Source organism: Hibiscus syriacus, unplaced genomic scaffold, assembly GCF_006381635.1.
Source record: "Hibiscus syriacus cultivar Baekdansim isolate YM2019G1 unplaced genomic scaffold, ASM638163v2 tig00109945_pilon, whole genome shotgun sequence".
Taxonomy (NCBI): Eukaryota; Viridiplantae; Streptophyta; class Magnoliopsida; order Malvales; family Malvaceae; genus Hibiscus; species Hibiscus syriacus.
The window spans coordinates 2,203,383-2,230,014 of record NW_024062535.1 but is presented as its reverse complement, the minus strand read 5'-3'; the positions used below and the strand labels follow the sequence as shown (position 1 = coordinate 2,230,014).

Here is a 26,632-nt window from a genome sequence, read left to right as displayed (position 1 = left end):
ATTTGAGATCAGACCAATGCAAATAAATAAATAAATAATATTATAAAAAAAAATTGATGATGATGAAGAAGAAACTCAAGGTGAAGATATGAATAGTTCACCTACTCCATCTAATGAGGAAAATGTTCAACTATCGACATCAAGTTATGATGATGGTGGTTGTGATGATCATGGTGGTGATAATGAAGGTACGTATCTACCAGAATATGACACATTTATTCTACTGCTTTTCATGGAGATCAAGGTATGTCCATATATCCTTACGATGACAATTCAAGTTTGTATAGAACTAATGCATCATAAAATAGAAGGGATAATGATGATAGAACTCATAGGAGGATGGGAGAACACTTTTGTGATTAATTTGCAGGTTCATCATCATATAGTTCAGCTACAGATGATAATGAAATTAGTGAATCATCTCATGGTTCTCATTCTAACCAACCAAATTCATGCTATCCACCCTACCTTGAGCAAAATTCAAGTTATGGATTTTTTTTGCCATCATTTATCATACAACATGTTTCCCACCAAAGATGCATCTTATGATGCACATAATATGATGTCTTCTTCACATGGAATAGGAAGGAATCAAAACTAAGACAATGACGAAGATGTAAATGCTTTAGATCTGCCACACCATTCATTTTGGTGATGAACTGTAAGATATAAAATTTTTATATTTGTAGTTATGTTTTTTTTTCTGAGTTATGTAAAATGAACGTTTTTATGTTACAATATAAAAAATTTGATATGATTTTAGTGGTATTGTTTATATGTTATTCATTAACATTATAATTGTTATTACCCATTATCAAGTATGATAGCACTTCTTTGGTTTATATTTGTTTTTAATAAATTTTTATCTATGAAATTAAATTTTTATTTTCAAAATAAAATATTAAAAGAGTATATTAATATTAGTATATTATAAGATAACTGTAAAATATATAAATATAATATTTTAGATGTATTGTGATTTTTGAGGAAGAGATCACGCTCGCGACAGTCGCAACACGTTACGTAACGTCCGTAGTATCCGCAACCGTGATACCACAAATTTGATACTATGATTGCATCCACAACTCGATTAGTGTCTCGCGGCGTGTAAGAGAACTGCAGCCTTCAGTGTTGGTCTATTATCTCGACCAAGTGAGGGATCAAATTATAGTTCCCTTCCATTGCTTTGCCTTGACAAAGAAAGTCATAGACTTCACAAATATCGGTTTCTACCACCGCAGCTTTAGTATCCAAATCCCATGAAACGGACAGCCCCTCGTAAACACTCCACAGCTCAGCATCAAGAACGGAACACCTCCCTAACGCCTTCGAAAACCCCATAATCCATCCACCACTTGAGTCACGTATGGCCCCTCCACACGTCGCTAAACCAGTGGAAGGAATACGAGCGCCATCAGAATTAATTTTAAACCAGCCCGGAGAAGGGGTGCACCATTTGACTACTTCTCAAACCATATTCGAACCTCTACCTGTGCCTCCATACATGACCTCAGGAGCACGAGCAGATTCATCACAAAGACGCTTCCCACACTGGAAGATGCCTTCGGTATCTATGAAATCAGAGACAAAAATGAAATTGTTCCTCCGTGGCCAAAAAGACCAGAGGATTGAACCAAACATTAAATCCCACTCTTTGCCAGTGATCGGTAAAAAAACCCGTGTCACACATTTTTTTGAAGCCATTGCTTTACATCCATGGTGAGAAACTCAAGAAGCCGATTTGGCTTTATCAGACTGGACCAAGTCGCGAGAGCAATAGCGCATCCCCGGAGTATGTGTGAGACAGATTCAATGCCGGAATTGCAAAATTTAATGTTACATATACTTTTCCGAAACAAAAATATAATACATAATCTATGATCTATGGTATTAGATGTACATGAAAAAGATTTAACATGGACTTACAACGTTAATAATATAAATTATTGATCTAACTTTATAATGAAAGTAGGCTTCAAAATAAGCATTTATAGAAAGACGGTAACTAAATGTTTATTGCTTAAACTATTATTTTTTTTTATTTTGGTATCTAAATTTTATTTTTTTAATTATATATAACATTTAGTTTAGGATTTTAATTTGGTGCCTGTAGTTAAAAAAATAACAGAACTTTTGAATTTATTTATTTTATTGAATGATGACATGACATTAATTTATAGACACGTCAATATCACCGTTAAATTTTTTATCAAAATAAAATCTAAACCAAAAGTTAGGTATAATTTTGAAAAAAAATATAAAACTTAAGTACCAAGATATAACAAAAATAAAGTTTAGGTATTAATGTATAATTTACCCAAAAGAATATAACATTCACTTCCATATATACTTCGAAACATATTTCATAACATAAATAAGTTTATTTTGACTATCCGAAAACACATATATATTGTCAATTGGATGTATAAGCACTTTAAGGGGATTATAAACTGAGAAAATCAACGATATTTATGAATTACAACAAATTTATGGAACTACAACATACCCTAAAAATCAATTATAGCAGTATCAAATCACATGTTATTATGCTAAATTGTTAATTAGGAGTTTCAAATCAACTAATAGCGAAGCAAAACAAATGCATTCAATGAATTTACAGAAAAAAAAACAAATATATGCTACCCATATGAAAAACTTAATTATTCAAATATAAAGAAAAAGATGCACCAAAACATGGAGCATGAAATTGAGGATTTATACCCATTTAGTGTCGGAACCGATTGCAATAAATTTTATAAAATTTTAAACTCTCGGATGGGTACACTTGAATCTAAATAAAATATATTATAGATTATCAATAAATTTTCAATGATTGAATATGATGGGATATTGAAGTTACTTGATCGAATTAAATGATAATAAAAAGAAATCAAAATCCTAGATTTAATTGTATTAAATCATTAAAAATAAAATATAAAACTAGATTGCAGAAGCATACTTGAATTCATCGATTGAGATCGTCTGAGAAGATGATTGTGATCTTCCAAAAAGATATGTTTTCTTTTACAATGAAAACTCACTAACAAGATATGAGTAATACAAGTCAACCTATTTTTTGGGATCACTATCTCTTTATATAGATTGAATATTAGGTCGGTCTTTTATATATTTATAATTTTGTTTCTCATCAAATTATAAATACAATTTAATTGCATGACACTTTTATATCTATGACACATGTAGCATAATTGATCCCTTAATTCTCTGTCATATTTTATGATAGCATTGTACATTATACATATATGCTCACAACGATGAATTTTAATCCAACAAAATATTTGTTGAAGTACCACATTTAAGTCCTCAGCAACTACGTTAAATGAGAAAGAAAAATAAGGCACCAAGATTTATGTATATATAAAAAAAAAACTTAACGGACAAAACTCAAAAACAAAGAAGGAAAATTTTCACTATATCAAAAATAAGATTACAAGAGGATTACGACTATGAGCCGATTTAAAGATTAATTAACTTACAACTAACCCCTAATCCCTACCATGTATCATAAGCACTTTAATACAAAAAAAAAAAAAAAAAAAAAAAAACTTGCATAGATAAAAATACTTGAATTCAATTTCTTATTCATAATCAATATCTGATTGCAGAAGTATAATTTTGTGTAGGTTCAACATATTCATACCGTGGGATGAACCTCAGACTCACGATCCGAAATACTGTGGCTGAATAGAGATTTATCTTATTTTTCTTTATTTTATTTATTTACTAAATGAGTTATATCACTAATTATTTGACACAAAATTTAGATCACATGAATCTAATAATTTTGATAGTGTAAATTTATAGAAATACTCTGTTCTCACGAGAGATTAAATGCATGATTCAAGCCATTAAGTGAAGCTAAGAAAACATGTTTGAGATAAGTAGTAAAAATCAATTTTATAACTTTGGGAGGTAACTAACATGCTTTGTTATTTACCTTTTCGATATCATAACGCACGGTTCATGGTTGCTACTTGTTTAAAATGAGAACCATAGAATTTGGAGATGGGGACTTAATTAAATTTAGGGTCGATGTCATTAGAGTAAAACGTGTTCTAGTAGGTTGAGTTTAATTTTAAAATAATGAATGAAAATTACTGAATTTCTCTTATGTTCAAAGTTTTTATTTATTTTTATCAATAATCTTTACAATAAATTGTTAAAAGCTTTCGGTTAGTAATTTTTTTTTTTAAGTTACGGGTTCAATACACGTGGGAGTATAATTTCTCTTATGTTCAAAGTTATTATTTGTTTATCAATAATCTTTACAATAAATTGTTAAAAGCTTTCGGTTAGTACTTTTCATTTTTTTAAGTTACGGGTTCCATACACGTGAGAGTAAAATTCTCCTTTCCCAATATAGAAATTACTAAAAAAAGGTTTATTTATTTTTAATTTATTATTTGATAGAGAAAATAACTTTTAAAAACTTGAAGTTAATAGTAATTAGGTTAAATTATATGTTTGGTATCTAAACTATTATCTATATTCTATTTTGGTATCTAAATTTTATTTTGTTTTAAAACTATACTTAGTGTTTACTTCAGGTTTCATTTTGATACCCTCCAATAAAAACTTAATGGTGATATTGATGTGTTACAATAAGATAACGTCACATCATCATTAAAAAACTAAAAACATGTCACATCAGTAGTTTTATTAATTTTTTAATGATATGGTACTAAATTGAAATCTAAATTAAACGTTAGGTATGATTTTAAAAAATAAAATTTAAGTACTGTAACACCCTAATTTTTGTCTGAGTAATTTAAGGTGATCAAGGACCAATTTTGAGTAATTTGTATTAAATTCAAGTCACACGAGTGAAGAATGACTAATGATGTGAAAAATGGATCGTGAGAGCTCTAAATTATTAGGGAAAAAATTCTTTAAGGTTGTATTGAATTCAAATTCTCTCACTAGTAGGGGTGAGTAAAACTTGACACAACTCAAGAAATTAATTTTTTTAATTTCAAATTAGTCGATTCAACTCAAATTATTAATTCGATTTTTGAGTTTGAGTTGAGCTGAAATTTTATATTTTTGAGTCACTTGAAAAAACAAAACTTTGACTAAATATTTTGACAGTTTTATGATTTAGTCCATGATTTTATTATTTCTTTAATTTCTCATTCACTTTAAGTCCATTTTTTTTTATTAAATTTGAACCTCATGCTCCTAAACCACCGTAGAATAAATATACTTTTAATTTCTCTTTTTGATAGCAAATTTTCTATTTTTCAATTTAGTCCCTTAATTTTTAATAATTTTCTTATTTCTTCAATTCATCCTTATTTTAAGTCCCTTTTCTTATCAAATTTGAACAACATGCTCGTATACATTAATATAATACCTATGTATCTTCAATTCTTTTTTTTAAACTAAAAACTTAATCTTTTTTAGTCCCCTTAACTTTGCATTTTACTAAACAATTGTTTGCAAATTATTTCTTCCCATCAATTCCTTGATTTCTTTATACTCTCATCAATATTTTACTCTCAAAATACTTTCTTTAAAATATTATATTATAAGTATATTTTATAATTTTAGATTGTATTTGATATATTAAATAACATTATAATGTGAAAAGAATATATATATATATATGTATATATATATATATATATGTTTAAAAATTTCAAAAACTTGGAACAAATCCTTACAATAATACTATAAATAATTATAATAAAATTAATATAGAAAATCGAATAACTCGAATCGAATTACTTAAACTCGACTCGACTCGAAAATTTTTGAAGTCAAGTTCGAGCTGAAAAATACGACTCGTCAACTCAAATAACTCGAAATTTTTTTAATCAACTCGATCGAAGGCTCACCCTATTCTCACCAGTCTCGAGGGGATTGAGTGATATGCAAATTTTGACTGTTTGGATTCGGGCTCGCTTGGAGGAATCATGAATAGGCGTTATGTGGCCATTAATATAAGTGAAAAACTAAATTGTTTTATCCGCGTATCATTATGAAAATGAAGTCCAAATAATCAAAATGTCCAAATTTCCATTTACACACCCATTAGAGCAAACCCAAATCCAAACTCAAATACAAGTAGAAAACCCATTTACATTTCCATTAACCATCAGCCCATTAACCATTTAACTCTAAGTTAACCCGGGCACAACTTGACCCAAATTTCTAGGGTTAACAGAACACCCTAGAGAAGCTCCACGTCGCCTGCTGACCGATCAAATTCCAGTGGTCCCCAGACAGCTGCCACATCCTCCCAAGTGACCCTAACAGCTCGTCAGCAAGGCCCCAGCACTGGTTCCCCTTCGTCCGAACGCTCAACGCATGCAACTAAGCATTGGTCCCCCTTCATCTGAGCATTCCACGCCATGAACAAACAAGGCAGTAGTCCCAATCCAGCAGAGCCCCGATGCCTCTCCACGTCGGATCCACCATGTAAACAAGAAGACAAAGAAGATATAAGTTGTAAAAATGAGTCATTTTTTTCTTTTTCTTTTTTTGATCAATTTGTAAACTGTGAATAAATGCGGCTCCCGGTCCCCATTCGTTTGCATAAATAAGTTACACGCAATAGAAGCAAAGAAAAGAAGGTTGGCTTTCTTATTCCATTTTCAAAGCAATTTTTTTCCGTTTATTCGACAGAAAGAGAGAGTAACGGGTCTTAGTTACCTTAATGATTCGTGTATCTCACCTGAATCGTAGGTCTCCGTCGTTAGGGCTTTCGTCGCCGAGGATGTGAGGTCTCCTTGTCGGAGATGAGGAGTCTTCCTTTCTGAGTCATCGGGGTCGGGACCGTGAGCATCCGGGGCTGGTTTTGAGGGATATAGAAGCTGTTTAAGTCTTGGTTTTGGAATTTAGGTTTATTTAGGATTCGTTTTGGTGTGCCAACCACCATGGACGTGGTCGGAAAGAGGAAATGTCGACCTACGGCGAGTCAACGGTTACCGTGGGTTTCGAAAACACCATTGTCGAGGTAGGAGGGGGTTTTGAGATAGTTTTGGGGTTTGGTTCAGATGCCTGACCGTCGAGGACGACGGTCGAGACGAGTTGAAGCCACCGGAACACGATGGTCGGCCGTCGTTTTGTCTTCGTTGGGAAGTTACGACCGTGAGAAAAGAAAGAATGAGTTGAGAGAATGGGATTTTTTTAGGGTTTAGTTGAAAAAAAAACAATTTAGGTGGTGTTTGGTTCGCTGGAATATTTCTGAGGAAATTAGAATCTGTGAAGGAATTGAAATCTGTTAGGAATTGGAATCTAAATCTGAAACCTGTTTGGTTGACATGAAATTGAATTGAAATCCAATTCCATATTTTGTTTGATTCGCAGACATGTTAGATGAATTTGATTTCAGTAATGTAGAATGACAGAATTGCCCTTCTTATTTTTTTTGCTTTATTTTAGTTTGTTTTATAACTTACATGTAGCAATATATTATAAAAATTTAAAAAATATTAAATTTTCATTTTATTAATTGATTATTCATTTCAACAAATTATAAAATCATGCTAATAAACATCATAAGTTAAAATCATTGCAATTAGGAATGACCATGGGTCGGGTTTTTGGTCTACCCGACACGACCTGAGAACAAGGGAACCTCCACCCAAGACTCGACCGACCTGATCAAAATAAAGTTTCACCCGACCCGACACGAAATAATAAAAAAATTATTTTTATTCAATAAAAAAGTGACTTAATTGAAAAATTACATATAGAGGGGTATTATTGTAATTATTTCTAAACCCTAAATCCACCCAAACTTGACCCAAATATCACACTTAAAAAAACCCGACCCGAATATCATACTTAAAAAAACCCGACCCGATCCGAACCTGAAATGTTTTAAAAAAATCTAACCCGAATACCAAAAGATTGATGAGGATAGTATGGTCAAATTTTACATTCCCTCCTCCAAAAAATTTCAATTCCATCATATTATGGTGGAGTTTACTTTCTCTCATTTGATGGAATTGGATTCCAATTCCCCCTTTGAAAACTTGAACCAAACATGGGAAAGTTTTGAAATTAGATTTCAATTCCTCCTAATTCCAGCGAACTAAACGCCACCTTAAGATTTAAGTTTGGCTCAAAGTGTAAAAAAATAAACAAAAAAAAGGGAAAATCTCTTTACAGCTCCCCATAGTTAGCTGAATTTTTACGTTATGGTAACCATATGATGTGAGTTTTGATTTCATTTCGAATGCACGTATACCAATTAGGTTATTTTTACTTTATTTATTCTTAATTTTCTATGTTTTTAAAGGCCAAAATTAATCTTAGGTCCTCCGAATTTTTGCGTGCTTTTGCATTTACATCCCTAATATGCTGATTTCTTTAATTTTATTAATTACAGTATTGTAGGACTTATGCTAATTTCCCATTTCAGTTTTGTTATTAATTTGCTAGGTTTTATAAAATGGAAAATCACCTTAGACCCCTAGTTTAAGCGCCTATTTGTATTCTGGTCACCTTTTTTGTAATTTCTATTTTAATTAAAATTTGTATCATTTTTTATCTTATCTATATATTTATTGTTCATTTATTTACTACATTAAATATTCAATTTGACATTATGGTGACCCATCCTAGGATATGATCGCGTTATTATGCTCAACGTAAAATTTTAATTATTAATCACTAACTACTACCTTTTAATTTTCTTATATTTGAATTAATTTTACAACCTTGCGAAAACCCCTCCCGAGTAAGATTCACATTATTTTGGTATGAGTAATTTTTATTTTCTAATATTTTATTCCTGAACTTAATATTCCAAATGAATTCTACGACATCGGTAGGACCCATCCTAGGGTATGATTCACGTTATTACGATTTGGGTAAATATTAAAAAATGATCACTAACCCTAACTTTATTTTTATTCGATTTTTAATTTTTGTTATTGACATTAAATTTTCTATTATTTTAAATTTTGTTCTTTAATTTCCTATATTTACATTTCAATCCTTTAAATTTCAGTACTTTAATTTTCTACATTTTTAATTTATGCCCTTAATTTTTGTTTTCTTTCATATTAATCCTTTTATTTGATGTTTTAATTTCTACTCTATATTTTAAATATTTCAATTTAGCCATTTCAAGTATTTTAATCGCCTTACTTTTAATTTTGCTTTATATATATATATATCAAGCATAATTTAGTTTTTTTAAATTTTTTATTAACATTAATATATTTAGTTAGTAAATGATTTTAATTTTTTGTATTTATATCTCTTTAGCCAAAATTCAATACTATCTATTACTTCAAATATGATTTTAAAGGTTATATATAAATATGTTTGTTTGTAAATGTAGGCCTAGACTTTGTTTAATATGTATGTTAGCCTCATATGCATAATTGATTCGATCGAAATTGGACTAAGGGCAACACCCTTTTATTTTAGCTTCGATGTGAAGTGATTGTCTTAAGGAATTAAAAAGCCATTTCCAACAATTCTAAAATGAAGGATATCCCATTAAGTGAACCCTAAAAAATGACATTGCTTAAACTTTGGGTATGGGAAAAAAGAAATGTTCGTCTATTTAAATTTATCGAGAAAAGATAGTTAAAAAATATAAAAGGTCCGATCTCGATCTCTTTAAATAATCGAACATCCTTCTTCTTCTAAGAAGATTGATAAGTTATAATTAAATAGTTCTTATTATTCTTGTCCATGTATGTATTCTAAATTTGAATTAATAACAAAATTTTGAATGGAATGGTGATATTTATTTATTTTAATTAGAAAATAAATTGCTTGCTTTAGGCGTGAGAGATCTTTTATTTTGAAAGGAAATAATTAAGTGACCTTCTTTTCCATTTCTAAATTTGAAGGTTAATAATTATTTGGTGTTCTTAAATAGGGATCTTAAATAAATTAAATTTAAATTCTTAAGTTTATTGTAAAAACAACTAAATAATCGACTATGTATCGATTTAAGGCATTGTGGTGGTGTTAAACCTTCCCCTTGCATAATCGACTCCCAAACCATTTTCAAAATGAATTTTTGGTTAAACGCATACCACTTTTTTGGTGCCCAATCATACACTTGTCAAATATTGGCAACGACTCCTCGAACCATTTTCAATTTAAAGAAGAAACCTCAAATTACTCGAGGCATCCTTTTTGAACTCCCAACTTTGATTTATTTTTTAGATCACTTGGACAACTTGGAAAATAAATTGGGGATATTTAGAGAGTCAAGTAACTACTCAATAATAAAAGCAAGGGTTAGAGTTGTTTTCCCTTTTGTGTACCTATTTTGTTTTCCGCTCTTTGGGCAAAGGTTCAACATGCCTCTACATAGGGTTAGTTTTCCTAATTTATTACATGTAGGACAAGCTAGGCCCTTGATCCTCACCTATTATTCTAACACCCCAAATTTTAGGTTAGTAGTTTTGCGTTTACCCGAGAGGTATGCAGACCTCGTGGAATTTGTAATTAAAGTTGTTGTACCAAGTTGGGCTTCACAGGGTTGGATTGAGCCCAAAAGATCATAAAAATAGGGTTTTTAAATAGTAAAGTGTTAAGGAATTACCAAATATGCGATTATCCCATTTTGAAAGATGACAAGCCTTTTATATCTTTTCATCTATTTCTTCTTTTCATTTCTTCATTCCTTCTCATTTCCCTCTCATTCTTTCCGTTGAGTTAATCGATAGATGGAGTTGGCCAAGAGGGGGTGAATTGGCAAATAAAAATTTCGGTGGAAGCTTTGCAGAAATTTGAAACTAATTACGCAGCGATTTAGAGTGATTCGACTTTCTCAACCAAAGTCTACGTCCACTACCTTAGTTATCCACACTAAGGATTTTACACAAATTCACTAATTTGTCTTTCTTTTAAGGAAAAAGAGTAACCTTACAAATCCCTCAAGAATTATACCCCAAATTCTTGAGAACACTCTCTCCCAAAGAGAATAATACAAATTTTCCAAACTTACAAGAAAATCCTCACAAGGCAAGATGTTTGCACAATTCTAGAACAAAGAAAGAACACTCAAGAATAATACAATTGAGCACAATAAGTGTTCTTGAAAGCAAAAATGAATATTGAATGAAATAGGCTTGAAAATGATCAAACTTGAGGTTTGATGCTTTCTCTTTGATTCTCTCTTAATTCTTGTTGATTGTTGCTTCTTGTTATTGATCAATGGATTCTAAGCTTGTTTAAATACACTTTCAAATGATTATGAACGTTGGGGATGATTAGTGGAGTCAATAGAGCCGTTTTAGTGTGAAATCAATTAATAAAACAACTTGGAGCGTGGGGGGAATCGGTTCCCTAAGAGTAAAATTCAAATATTTCGACCATTAAACAGGGGGGAATTGGTACCCCCTTGGGGGGGAATCGGTTCCCTCCGAGCATTCTGTTTTTCTCAGAGCCAAACCATTCAGGGGGAATCGATACCCCTTTGGGGGGGGGGAATCGGTTCCCTTTGAGCAATATGGAATTTTTGGCTTTAAAATGGTTCGAAATATTTTGTAAAATTGTTTTGAAATTATTTTAAGATTAAAACCTAATTTTACACTTGAGTAAGGATTAAAAATGACATTTGAAAGATTTGGAGTACTATTTTGATATTCGAATAATTATATCGAATATACTTTAGAAAATCTTTTGGAAAATCTTAAAATTCATTTAACTTATTTTGTTATATCGAAATATCAAAATGTTTTCAACAATCTCCCCCTTTTTGATATAACAAAACATTTTAGTAATTTTAAGATTTTGAAATCAAGAAATTACTCCCCCTTACTCTAACACTTCTCCCCTTTAAAATACTTTAACATTTATCCCCCTTTTTGTTAAATCAAAAAGACCTTTAAAAGATTTTAAATAAGGTTTTGAAATCATTTAGCCATTTGATTATAAATATATATAGCTTAAGCTGCTAAGATCACAATCAAGAGAAACGTTAGCCATTAGTTTCATAATCAATATTTATAAACAATGTGATATGGAGAAATTGATCATATATCTAACATGATATAAATGATGCAAGAATGAACAAATTTAACCAAACCAAATATATATAAGTTCAAACATCCATAATCCATCAAACAAATTCAAACATCCAACAATCAAAGTTGAAAAACAATCCAAAGTCATTCAAAATGTTGAAACAATAAACTCCATGTTCTATTTCAAAGTATTAAAGCATGACAAATAATCAAGCATCCGTAGGAGGATTGGGAGGAGGAAAATGAGCTCGCATAGTGGCCATCTCAAGTGAAAGTGCATCAATGCGTTCATTCATAGAAGCGTTGTTTGCGTGCATCTCCCGGAGAATCTCCAATTGTTGAGCTCCCATTGTGCATAAATGAGACTCTATGGAAGTGAAGCGAGAATCCATGGATGCATACCGGAAATCAAATGTCTCCATAAAGGATTGAAAGTATGGAGGCATTTGATCCTCTGGTCGTGCTTGTTCCTCTGGTGGAGCTTGTTCCTCGTGCTGTTCTTGCTCATCGTCAGAGTCATCGGCTTCCAGAGGTTGTTCATGAATACGAACCCAAAGACCAGTCTCTTCATTGAACTTCAATCCCGATTTGGCTAAAGAGAAGAGGTTGATTTAGTTTTTGAGGGGAAAGGAAGCATCAAGACCAACTCTAAGCCCAAATTTCTTAAACAGATTACTAAGAGTACAACCGTAAACTAAAGAAGAACATAATTTTTTATTGGGAACAAGATTTACGGTTTCGATAATTTCAGAAAAGATAATATGTGCAGGGTTGATTTTGAGATTATTTTGGACACAATGTAGCCAAAATAAATCCATGGCTCAGAGAGTAGAGTAACGGCCTATGGATGGTCGAAACCACCAAGAGATCGTGAGATTAAGAAAACGATCATGAAGATCTAACACACTTGCACTATCCCTTCGTTTATACTGAGATCCTACCATCAGTTTTTCATTGTCTAACCCGTCATTATCTAATCCTAATGCTTTGGCTATGTATTCCGGGTCAAGATGAAAGAATCGTCCTAGAAGATAGGATCAAATTCCTGTGGTAAAGGTTTTCTCCCGGTTTTGAATGCAAACGACATTAGAGTAGAAGATACGGATGAGTTGATGGTAGACTATTGGTTCAAGCTCAAAAAGTTTGTCAAATTTCCACTCTTGAAGAGTATGAAGATGTCGAAAATTGATGTCTAACATGGCTTGAAGAGATGGGATGCGTTATTCCCAGATTTTGTAGGACTCAAAGTATTGACAAAACCTAAAGTAGAGATTTTGTCTACGACCGGGTTCATTGAAGCAAGAATTGCGAATGGTCATGTTTGGATCATCGGGATTAGGAATAGGAATTTGTTGGATAGGTGGAGGATTTGGAGGTGAGTATGGAGGTTGGCTAGAACGACTAGAGGAAGGTCTAGAACGTTTGTGAGACATGATTTTAGTTCATCGGAATAGAAGGAATAACCTGCAATTTTAAAAACACATGTATGCAATATAATTAATCCCAAAACTCAATTAAGTACTCAATATTTCAAGGTTCTCTAAACCAATCCTAATGGGCAAAGTTTTTGAAAACTATTGAAAAATAAGGGTTTGAAAATCAATGTACACATAGTTTTCATAATAACAACATAATTACATCAAAACACAATAATTTGAAAATAATTTTTTTTAATTTCAAAAATTTTAAAAATTTCTTGTGTTTTTGATGAAATTAGTTATAGAATCTAGTTTCTAAAGACTAAACAATCAATGCCCGATCACTATTTCAATCTAGAACTAATTAAAACTAGTTCTATGTTCAACAATTGATAAAATAGGAGTTTTAGAAAAATACCTTGAATAATTTCGGATTTGAGTGAGATTGAATTAAGTTTGCATGATTTTGATGATTCCAACAGGTTTATGAGTTTATATTTGAAGTAATTCTGATTGAAAATGGTGTTTTTGATGAAATATGGAGATAGGGAGAGAGTAGAGAGGAGAACGACGTGAGGAAGAGAGAAAGAGTTTGAGGCAAAATGAGGTATTCTGGGTGTGATATAACCAGAACCCTCAGGGGGTATCGATTCCCCTGTGTGGGGGAATCGGTTCCCCTTCAAAGGGGGAATCAGTTCCCCTTCAAGGGGGGAATCAGTTCCCCTTCAAGGGGGTATCGATTCCCTCTGCACTAAAATTTCTAAAATTTGATTTTAAACACTCAAAATGCTAAATTAATTTGCTCTAGTGGTATTGGAAACTCATATTATGAAAAATTAACTACGTTCAATCAATCAAATCTATCATTTTAAAAATTTATTTGAACATATAATCAATTTTTCACAAAGAATCATAAACTCCCCCTAACTAATAGCAAAGAATACAATCAAAATTAATTATAAGCAGTTTTCATTTATTCTTAAAAGTGCTAAAATTATTTTAAACACTAAGTGAAGATAGGTCAGTTAAACCTAATTCTCTCCTAAGTGTCCAAAATCTTTCCTTGTCTAAAGGCTTTGTAAAGATATCCACTAATTGATGCAAAGTATCAACAAATTCTAGAACTATATCTTCCTTAGCGACATGGTCTCTAATGAAGTGATATCTTATTTCAATGTGCTTAGTTCTAGAGTGTTGGATGGGATTTTTAGTGAGACAAATAGCACTAGTATTGTCACACTTGATAGGAATGGTACCTACTTCAATTCCATAATCAAAAAGTTGTTGTTTCATCCATAAAACTTATGCACAACAACTACCGGCTGAAATGCATTCCGCTTCAGTAGTAGATAATGCAACACAATTTTGTTTCTTTGAAAACCAAGAAATCAGCATATTTCCAAGGAATTGGCAAGTACCAGAGGTGCTTTTCCTATCTAATTTGCATCCACCATAATCCGCATCAGAAAAGCCATGCAAGCTAAAGCTAGAGTCTCTAGGATACCATAGTCCTAAACTATGAGTGTCCTTAAGGTATCTAAAGATTCTCTTAACAACTAGTAAATGTGATTTCTTAGGGCATGATTGAAATCTAGCACATAAGCAAACACTAAACATAATGTCCGGTCTACTTGCAGTTAGATAGAGCAAAGCGCCAATCATTGACCTATATAATTTAACATCCACACATTTACCTCCTTCATCCAAGTCAAGCTTTGTAGAATAGCTCATTGGAGTGTCATGAGGTTTCCCATTTTTCAGTCCAAACTTTTTGAGCATATCTTTGACGTATTTAGCTTGATTCATTAAGATTCAATCTTTTCTTTGCTTGATTTGGAGTCCCAAGAAAAATTAGAGCTCCCCTATCATGCTCATCTCGAATTTACTTTGCATTAGCTTAGAAAATTCTTGGCAAAGAACATCATTAGTAGAACCAAATATTATATCATCAACATAAATTTGAACTACTAATAAATCTTTACCTTTATGCTTTAAAAACAATGTAGTGTCAACCTTCCCTTTTGAAAAACCTTTTTCAATTAAAAAGTTTGACAATTTTTCATACCAACCTCTAGGAGCTTGTTTTAAACCATAAAGTGATTTTGTTAATTTAAGAACATGATCCGAAAATTTTGAATCTTCAAAACCTGGAGGCTGTTCCACATACACTTCTTCTTTAATAAAACCATTTAAAAATGCACTTTTTACATCCATTTGATATAATTTAAATTCATGAAAACATGCAAATGCTAATAACATTCTAATTGCTTCCATCCTAGCTACGGGAGCGTATGCTTCATCATAGTCTATGCCCTCTTCTTGAGTATACCCTTGAGCAACAAGTCTAGCCTTGTTTCTCACTATATTGCCATTCTCATCAAGATTATTCCTAAATACCCATCTAGTACCTCCAGTAGATTTATTACTAGGCCTTTCAACTAATGTCCATACTTTACTTCTCTCAAATTGATTTAACTCTTCTTGCATAGGCATAATCCAATGTTCATCATTTAATGCTTATTTAATATTCTTAGGCTCTATGCATGAGATAAATGCAAAATAATTACAAATATTTCTAAGAGAAGATCGAGTTGTTACCCCTTTGGATGGATCACCTATGATTTCACCATCCTTGATATAGTTGTACTCTCTTGGGTAAGATACTTCCCTTCCTTCAATGATTGGATTCTTGAAAGGATCATGAGTTTCCTCATCTTTCATTTCTTCCTTTGATGATGGTTCTCCAACGTCATGTCTAACGTCATTTGTATTTATAATACCTACATCATCATTCAAACAAGAATCCTTCCTCGAAAGGAGATTATCATCGAAAACAACATGTATAGACTCTTCTACAACTAAAGTTATTTTATTAAATACTCGATAAGATTTAGAACTTAAGGAATAACCCAAAAAAATTCCTTCATCACTTTTAGCATCAAATTTGCCAAGATTGTCTTTATCGTTGTTTAAAACAAAACATTTACATCTAAAAGGATGAAAATAGCTAATGTTAGGCTTTTTATTTTTAAAAAGTTCATATGGAGTTTTCTTCAAAATAGGCCTAATCATTACTCGATTAATAACATAACAAGCGGTATTTGTGGCTTCCGCCCAAAAATATTTTGGCAAATTGTTTTCACAAAGCATGGTTCTAGCCATTTCTTCTAAAGTTCGATTTTTCCTTTTAAAAACTCCATTTTTTGAGGGGTTCTAGGTGTTGAAAATTTATGACTAATACCATTAGAATTACAAAATTCAGTAAATCCAAGATTTTCAAATTCGGTTCCATGATCACTCCTAGTACTAGTTATAGAGTAACTTTTTTCGTTTTGGATTACTTTTGAAAATGTGATGAATTTTTCTAATACTTCATCTTTAGTACTTAAGAATAGAACCCAAGTATATCTAGAATAGTCATCTACCAAGACAAATGCATATTGTTTTTCACCCAAGCTAGTAGTTCTAGATGGCCCAAAAAGATCGAAATGGATCAATTGCAATACTCTACTAGTTGATACATCATTAATGGATTTAAAAGAAACTCACTTTTGTTTTCCTTTAGCACAAGCATCACAGATTTTATCATTATCAAATTTTAGTTTAGGCAGCCCTCGAACCAAATCTCCTTGAATTAACCGTTGCAAAACACTCATACTAGCATGTCCTAGTCTCCTATGCCATAACCAACTATCATGCTCATCCTTAGAAACTAGGCATAAATTAGTCATATCTATAGAGTCTAAATTTTGTTTTCCTTTAGCACAAGCATCACAGATTTTATCTATCAAATTTTAGTTTAGGCAGCCCTCGAAAAATCTCCTTGATTAACCGTTGCAAAACACTCATACTAGCATGTCATAGTCTCCTGCCATAACCAACTATCATGCTCATCCTTAGAAACTAGGCATAAATTAGTCATATCTATAGAGTCTAAATGCACCATGTATATGTTTTCTATTCTATGACCAACAAGCATAATCCGATTAGTTGCAATGTCAATAACTTTACAACCATTAGTTTCAAACATGACATTGAATCCTTTGTCACAAAATTGACTAATGCTCAAAAGATTATGCTTTAATCCATTCACATATAAAAAATTTCTAATTTGTATGGAAGAGGTATTACCTATTGTACCTATACCTTCGATGTAACCTTTTGAATTATCACCAAAAGTCACTTCTCCTCTATTTTTGGTGATAGGCTCTATGAAATGGCTTTTGTCTCCGATCATGTATCTTGAGCATCCACTATCAAGGTACCAAGAGTTTGAATTTGTTTCCCGTGCCTTGTAGCAATGCTCATTTTCCTACAAATTCTAATTTTTAGTATTTGGTACCCAAATTCTTTTGGGTCCATATTCATTAGTTTCCAAAATCCTAGTCCCCTTAGGTATCCATTTGTGTAGGATATCTTTATCTTTAGTAGTAATGAGTCCTTTAAGAACCCATATAATTCTAATGATTTTCCATAGAGGTTCTCGGGACCTCTATGATTGTAGTTTTTAAACTTTTTCTAACAAAGTGGATTTGAATTTTCTCAATTTTCAAAAGGTTTTGTTCCAACTTTATCAAAAGAAGATTTAAGATCATCAATTTTCTTTTGATGATCATCATTTATCTTTGAAAGTAAATTTTGTAGATCTAAATTTTTCTTTTCAAACTCTTCTAGTTTGATTTGCAAATCAATAATTTTACTTTCAAAATCATTGTTGGTCTTGGATATGAGCTTATTTTCTTTTTTCAATTTTGAAACATAATTTTTATATTTTAAAAATTATTTCTCATAATCCGAAGACAACCCATTATATTCCTCTAATAACTCATCATAAGATAAATCATCTAATTTAAATGAGTTAGAGGTTACCTTAGAATATTCCCCGAATACCATCAAGCACAAGTTTGCTACTTCTTGTTCCTCTTCATCGGAACCTTCTTCATCGCTCCATGTAGCCACATGAGCCTTGTACTTATTCTTTGATTGACCATTTCTCTTCAATTATGGGCAATCATATTTGATATGCTCTGGATTTTTGCATTCATAGCAAATGATAGGGTCCTTCTATTTTGGTTCATTTTTGAGGCCTTCATTTCGTTTGAATTTTCTTCCTCGGTAAGGTCTCATCATTTTTTCTGAACCGTTTGGTAAACAATGCCATTTCCTCGTCATCGTCATCTTCATCCGAATCACTCTCATCGTTTGTGGATTTGAGAGCAACTCCAATGTTTTTCTTCTTCTCTTTTTTCTTTGATGTCTCGTCAATCTTATCGAGGTCCACCTCATCTTCAAGCATCATTTCATGAGTGAGGAGGGAATCAATTAACTTTTCAAGAGTTAAGGACTTTAGGTTCTTAGCCTCGATGATTGCAGTCTTCTTGGATTGCCACGATTTTGGAAGTGAGTAAACTAACTTCCTCACAAGCTTTTTATTTGGAATGATCTCTCCATATGATTTGAGACCATTGAATTTCGTTGAGAATCTATCCGTCATAGCTTTGACATCTTCATTTGGTTTTATCTTGAAATTTGCATAGCTATGTGTTAGAAGACTAATTTTAGATTCTTTTACCTCGTCAGTGCCTTAATGAGTGACTTGTAGTTTATCCCATATTTCTTTGGCGGTTGTATAAGATGAAACTCTTCCATATTCATCTAGTCCAAGAGCACAAAATATGATATGGATGGCTTTGGAGTTGAGCTGGAACATTCTTGTCTCTCATTCACTCCACAATCTTGGATGAGTGAGAGGCTTGATATATCCTTCTTCTACAACATTTCATGCTCCCATTTCACTTGCTTGAATGAAATACATCATCATATTCTTCCAATAGGTATAGTTAGCTCCATTGAAGAAATGAGGCTTGTTGACGGGCATCGAATCGAGACCGAAGTCAGAGTTTGAAGTGCCGACCATTGATGACTTGAAAATCGATGTAACTCTTCCCGAATCGACTCAAGAGGCAATTAAACCTTCAAATGAGTGAGGATATGATTCTAATAGTTGAGTTAATCAATCAATGGAGTTGGCCAAGAGGGGAGTGAATTGGTAAATAAAAATTTTGGTGGAAGCTTTGCAAAAAATTGAAACTAATTGCGCAGCGATTTAGAGTGGTTCAACTTTCTCAACCAAAGTCTACGTCCACTACCTTAGCTATCCACACTAAGGATTTTCCACAAATTCACTAATTTGTCTTTCTTTTGAGGACAAAGAGTAACCTTACAAATTCATCAAGAATTATACCCCAAATTCTTGAGAACACTCTCTCCGAAAGAGAATAATACAAATTTCACAAACTTACAAGAAAATCCTCACAAGGCAAGATGTTTGCACAATTCTAGAACAAATAAAGAACACTCGAGAATAATACAATTGAGCACAATAAGTGTTCTTGAAAGCAAAAATGAATATTGAATGAAATAGGCTTGAAAATGCTCAAACTTAAGGTTTGATACTTTCTCTTTGATTCTCTCTTGATTCTTGTTGATTGTTGTTTCTTGTTATTGATCAATGGTTTCTAAGCTTGTTTAAATACACCTTTAAATGATTCTGAATGTTGGGGATGATTAGTGGAGTCAATAGAGTCGTTTTAGTGTGAAATCAATTAATAAAACAGCTTGAAGCGTGGGAGAATCGGTACCCCCTCATGGGGAATCGGTTCCCTAAGTGTAAAATTCAAATATTTCACCGTTAAACAGGGGGAATCGATTCCCTCAAAGCATTCTATTTTTCTCGGAGCCAAACCATTCAGGGGGAATCGATACCCCCTTGGGGGGAATCGGTTCCCTCTGAGAAATCTGGAATTTTTGGCTTTAAAATGGTTCGAAATATTTTGTAAAATTGTTTTGAAATTATTTTAAGATTAAAACTTAATTTTACACTTGAGTAAGGATTAAAAATGACATTTGAATGATTTGGAGTAATATTTTGATATTCAAATAATTATATCGAATATACTTTAGAAAATCTTTTGGAAAATCTTAAAATTCATTTAACTTATTTTGTTATATCGAAATATCAAAATATTTTCAACACTTTCTCTCTAAGTGCCATAGCTAAAGGTGAGGCCTTTGAGTTTTATAATTTGTCCCTAACCCATCTAGCAACATCGTTTATGTTTAGAATCTCATAAATTTCCTTTTTGGCTAGAGAAAGGGGTGGAAATCATCTTTGTTCAAGAATAGTGGGAAGAAGTAAAGCTTATTGAGAAAAAAGGCTTCATTTCATCAAAGTAGTGTATTTCTAATTCTTTATGATGTTAAGGCTTTCATAAGCATGATGAATTGTTAATATTTGAGTACTTGAGAATTTTAGGGTTTATATTGATTTCATGATTAGATGACGTCTTTGATGTAAAACTTGTGTTTTTATGATACTTTATGACCCTAAATAACTTTCTAAAGCTTTAACACATGATTAGGAACCAAACTAAGACCTTTGAAATGATTGTTGGGTGTTTTCCCAAGTTAAACAATGCATTTCTGGGTTCAAGTATCAATATTGGATGAACATTGTATGAACTGGGACAAAATTTGGGCATTTATAGCAAGGAGTATCGACACTGAGGGGGAGAGTATCGATACTGCCTATGTAGTATCGATACTGAGGGTATCTGGTATCGATATTGAGCCAATTTTTAGCAAATAAAAGTCATTTTTTGGTATTGATACTCATGGGGGTATCAATACTTGACCTTAGGGTATGGATACTACAAGTAGAGTATCGATACTACCAACTTTGGATGGTTAGATTTGATCTTGTTAAGGCCCATAAGAGTTAAGGATGATCCATAATGGTATAACTTAGTCCGTGAGGGATATAAGTGACCAATAGAACCTAAAAACACTCGTTGGAGAGGGTTAATACAGAAGTAACTATACCAAGCGTAATACATCCAAGTATCTTCAGTTGAGCATGTATTGAATAAATAAAAACGATAATCATTACAGAGGATGTACCGACCAGCTATATGATAAGTAAGTCAAATTATGTAATAATAATATCGTGTACTTCGAAAATGATTGCTTGTAAATATATATGCTAAGGCAAGAAATTCTATGGAAGTATACATAATCGAATCAAGTAATATAGGGTAAGTGAGTTATCGTCTCCTCAGGGATTGGTCTAAAATTTTAACCTTCACCATAACTAGAACTAGTTGTCACAAGCTAATTCCTATTATCTTGTCAAACTACAAAGCTAATATTAATAAAATAAGAAAATACTATAATGTATGATTGTAGAAAAGTTTGGTCAAGACAAAATAAATATACAGACTATAAAACAAAACAAAAACAAGTGTTGATTTAAATATATTTCAAACATCCTCGAATATTCAGACTTACTACAGAGCACTTATGCTAATCTTTTGCATTGACAACAATTATTCTAAGTTTAGAATGAATTATTATCACTTGCTTAAGCTACGTGACAAGGTTATTAAGTATTCTTAGACGGTTGCTATGGCGATACTACTCAGTTTTAACTACAACCCTTGGTCTGCCAGACTTTTGTTGTAGCAATACCTCTCAGCGTGAACTATATTCATTGTCTATCCTACTCTAGCGTCTATTCCTTTTTGTCGATTGAAACCCGCTCCTTATCTCTAAGGTAGACAAGTTAGAACATAACCATCTCAGATATATTCCATTGTTCACGTAGATCTATCTTAGTTCTCTCGAATCTAAGAATCACTATCTACGCAAAAGGCGATCTCTCGATGCTCTTATATTGCCAATACATGTTTTACCATGACCCCAGGCAATCTCTTGAAGCTCTTACAATGCCAAGGTAAAATATTCAAACAATGAACAAAACAGTCATGAGCAAAATCATAATTCATCCTTCATAAAGTAGAAAATAATTATCTAGGCAAAACAAAGATTAACACCAAGTAAGACAATCATGGTGCTATCCAAAAGTCATCCAAGTATCATCGTTTAATACAACCCCAAACATATAAAGAATTTAAGAACAAAGGAAGAACGACTCCCAAAACTGGGGGCTCTGTTGTGACAATTTTGATCAGCACCGCGCCTGCCTTGGTGATCAGCCTCTCTCGAGACCTGACCACCACTCTGCTATAGTCTGGCTATGAGGACACCAAGGAAGGTCGGTTGGTAAACGGTGGGAAAACACTACAGTTGTTCACTCACACCTTCAGTGAAGCTCTTCTAACTTCCTCCTTTCTCTTTGGCGGCTAAGGTTGAATAGTTATAGAGAGGAATCTCCTAGGGTTTTGCATGATGGGAGATTTCTTAAATAACCATTATTATTTTGTCCAGACTAAAAAAGGAAAGATGACTGGCTGTTGTCAGAATATTTAGGGCTTGCTTGCACGTGAAGGAGGACATCCAGCTGGCATGTGACATAGGTGATTTTTTCATATCCGCTTCAGACTTTACAGATAAGCCGAGATAAATTTGCTCTTCACATTCTTCTCTGTTCCATTGGCCCTTGCAAATTACGTTGTCGCGAGTGAAATGTTCTTCCTCTGTAAGTTTCCTCCACATGCACAATCCACACAAACCCTTTCCTCCTCAGCAGCATTAGTTAAACCAAATAAATATTTCCGAAGCAAAACTTATCCACCACAAGCAAATAAAACCTAAATGCAACTAAAATGTTGTGCATACTTTGTTTAGACGAGCAATAACTTAAGTGAAAAAACTAAAAATTGAGTCTTTTTACGGAGTTATCACATCCCAAAATAAAAGCTAGTACTTGTCCTCAAGCAATGTACAATAGCTAGAAGAAAATTAAAATTGTCATGGCAAAGCAGTGTTAAGAAAATCATATGGTTTGAGATTTCAGCCCTCAGCAAAAATTAAAATTTGGCCTCAACATGTTTGACAGTCATATCAGTCAAGTCCCTTCCCTAGTCAGGATTCCTTGCTATCGTATGTGCGTGATTGTAATCAGTCTATACATTAAGGTTATTAGGAAACTTAAAGTAAGTGCTTATGGGTTGTCAAGATATAAAATTATTTGTCAGGCTTAGTTTATACTCCTAGTTATTTATCAATTTTTTTGGGAGTCAGCTCATCACACCTACCATCTCATACTCTAGGTGAAAGGGAACATACCTTCCACCCCCAAGCTAGTCGAGTAGAGTCATCCTGTGACTACTTTCATTCACTCATATGCCTTGGCAACTCTCAATTTCTTATGGAGTTTTTCTGTTTATGCCCTTACATAGAGGAGTGTCCCTTTTATTTTTCAAGTTTCAAACACTAGGGAGTTCCACCTTAACCTTAAAATATTTTCAATGTCTCAGCAAGAAGAAAGTTATTTCCTAAAAAATTTTACTGATTACTTTAAGCAGGGACAACCTATAATCATGTTTGTACATTTCAAAGAATCAGGCCTAGGGTTGGTTCTCTTCTTTAGACAGTCTTAACAATAATTCTGGCCTAGGCAATCAAATTATGCATTCATCATTGGGCATCCCTAATCCATTCCAAACAATAAACCTAACATGATTATGTCATGACAACAAAAATTTTCAACTAAATATCATCAATTGCTTTTTAACAAAGTATGTCAAATATGGCACAATACCTCCCCCAAACTTGAGGGATGCATTACCCTCAATGCATGAGAACTTAACCTACATAATCTATCTGCAAATGCAAAAATAAAAAAAACTAAAATGCAAACTTACTATGGTGGTGTGGCTTGACTGGACGCCCTCGTTCGACTTCATTTGGGAGGAGGAAAATTCTCTGATCCCGAGTTTATTGCTGCTATCGTCGAGGGTGATGGTTAAAGGATATGGCCTGCCTTTCGCTTGATGCATCTCTTGCTGTTTGAGGCTCGTGCTAGAGTTGGTTACTCTGTAGTGGGATTCGATTGTGCAAGAACTCGAGCTGGACTTTGAGCTGTTTCAAGGACTGGTGTTGCTTGACGGACAGGGAACTGTATGGGACCTTGTGCGGGTTGCTTCAGGGCGGGAGTGAAATCTTCATCGGAGAAGAGGTTGGGTGTAGTATCTTGAGTGCTCTCGAAGGTTGAGAAGAATGAGGAGCTAAGGAACTCATCTGTGTTGCCATGGCCTTCCTTTGGTACAGGCGAGACATGGGTGGCCAGTGGTGGCACGTCTGTGAGTACTTCTGGGGGGACATTCAATTTCGAGGCATGGAATATACTGTCGCCATTAGTTTGTTTGAGAATGACGTTGGGGAAAGGTGGAAGATTGTTGATTGTGATTGGGAGCAACTATTTGAAAAAGGCTTTGAGTTGTGCATCCCTTGCCTTGACGTACTTGAAGAAGATCTCCATGTGATTTTCAAGGTTCTCGATCTTCTCACACGTTTCTTGCGTGTACGTGAGCACTGTTGCCATTCTAGCCACGACAACCAATTTTGGTCCCCTCTCCAGACCTTCATGCAGGGCGTTGTCATCGAAACTCATCAGCTCGAGTACTTTTATTTTGGTGATACCCTCATTGGATTTAATGAAATCCTCAAAGGGCTCCTCGGGGACCTTTTTTTTCCTGCATAGAGTAGTTATCAAGTTAGGAAATAATATATTACCCCGGTTTCGTTTGGCACAGTCATGGATTTGCTCGAAGATGAGTTCTCCAACATCAATATTTCTCCCGTATATTATCGACTGTAACAACATCTGTCTTTTCACGAGCACGGTTGTGTTATGAGATGTTGGCATAAGCTTTCCCTTGAGAAAATGGTTCCATAACTTAACGATCGGTTTAAGGGCTCGGCGATCGACCTTCTTCTTCGTTGGAGCATTCCCTTCGAACTTAGCCCACCCGAAACAAAGATCTTCAAGTACACTGTCATAGGTTTCATGGTCTGTTTCAGCCACAAATTTATTTTGCTACTTTTTCACTTTCCCCAACTTGAAATATCTATTGAGTGACGAAGGGGAAAATCGAAGGAGTTTCCCTTAGACATACATGGTATGGTTGGATGGATCTTCAAGATGGGTGTATAATTCTCTGATTATTGCCGGTGCTACGACTTTAGGGTGGCGAGCAAAATTCTCTCAGTTGTGCTTTTGAATCACGTCGATGACCTCCGGTCCAAATGACTCTTTATCATCTGATGGAAAGATGAATCCATCTTCTAAATACAGTTGTCATTTTTAGAGGTTTTTAAAGCGTGCCTCGGCTTTGGCTGTTTGGAAACGCTCAAAGCTCAGTGTTGTGGCTGGGTTTTTCTTTGATCTAGCCATGATACTTGTTCATTGCAGTGAAGTTAGCGCGGTGATGGGGGAAATTTTTTTGAAAGAAAGAAAAAATCTTTTATTGCTGTAGAGAGAGAGAGAAGCACGATGAAGAAGATTGAGTTGAGGGTTGTTTTTTTCTAGACAGTTTATGGGTGGTTTCTTAAGGGTCATACAGTCAAAATAAGAGGGGAAAAGATATTTGCATTGAATGCAATATCCTTGATTGGACATAAAGTTGGGAAAAAGATTACTTTCCCTCTTTAATTCTGCCACCCAAAATTCTTGCCCTAGGGTTTTCTCTCATTTCATGCGTGAACTATCTCCCCATGCTTCCTTGTGTACGTTGCATGCCTGCAATAAATAAAAAGATATAAAATAAAGCAAAACGGATAATGTGTGTATAAAATAACGTAATTTATTTATGTACAAAATTCAAATTTCTGTTTCCTAGGTAACGAATTTTTTTGTTCAAGTAAGTAAGGTAAACTCTTGGGTATCATGTGCCATTGATGCTAGTTTGTCGTGCATGACTGAGGCTCTTTTGTTTTCATTTAACCTCTGCATGTTCACCTTGAAAATGGAACCATCGTCTTGGTTCTTGATTTCTATTGCACATTATTATGAACTTGATATACGATGAACGGTCCTGACCATCGTGACTTTAGCTTGCATGGGAATAACTTAAGACATGAATTGTAGAGCAGTACTTGTTATCCAGAATAAAATTGCCTAGGTAATATTTTTCTGTCATGCCATTGTTTTGTTTTCTCTTTGTATAGATGGACATTTTAGTATGCGTGTGCTCTAAATTTATCCATTTCGTTCAGTTCCAAGAGTCTTCTTTCTCCAGCAAGCTGGGCATCCATGTTTAACTTTTTGATGGCCCATTAGCCTTTATGTTCAAGTTCCACAGGCAGATGGCATTCTTTTCTGTAAACCAGTTTGAATGGGGATATTTCAAGCTGTGTCTTTAATGTTGTGCGATAAGTCCATAGTGCTTCATCTAGCTTTGGCGACTAGTCTTTTTGACTTGGGTTGACCACCTTCTCAAGGAT

At 33.4% G+C, this 26,632-nt stretch overlaps 1 protein-coding gene across 1 annotated transcript; it reads right to left on the bottom strand.

Moving 5' to 3' along the window:
* Positions 1–1,125: 1,125 nt before the first annotated feature.
* LOC120210922 lies at positions 1,126–1,704 on the bottom strand. Its single transcript, XM_039209565.1, has 2 exons — positions 1,491–1,704; positions 1,126–1,385 (listed from the first exon to the last, which is right to left on the bottom strand). The coding sequence occupies exons 1-2, from the start codon at positions 1,702–1,704 to the stop codon at positions 1,126–1,128; spliced, it is 474 nt and encodes a 157-aa protein (XP_039065496.1).
* Between the last annotated feature and the right edge of the window lie 24,928 nt (positions 1,705–26,632).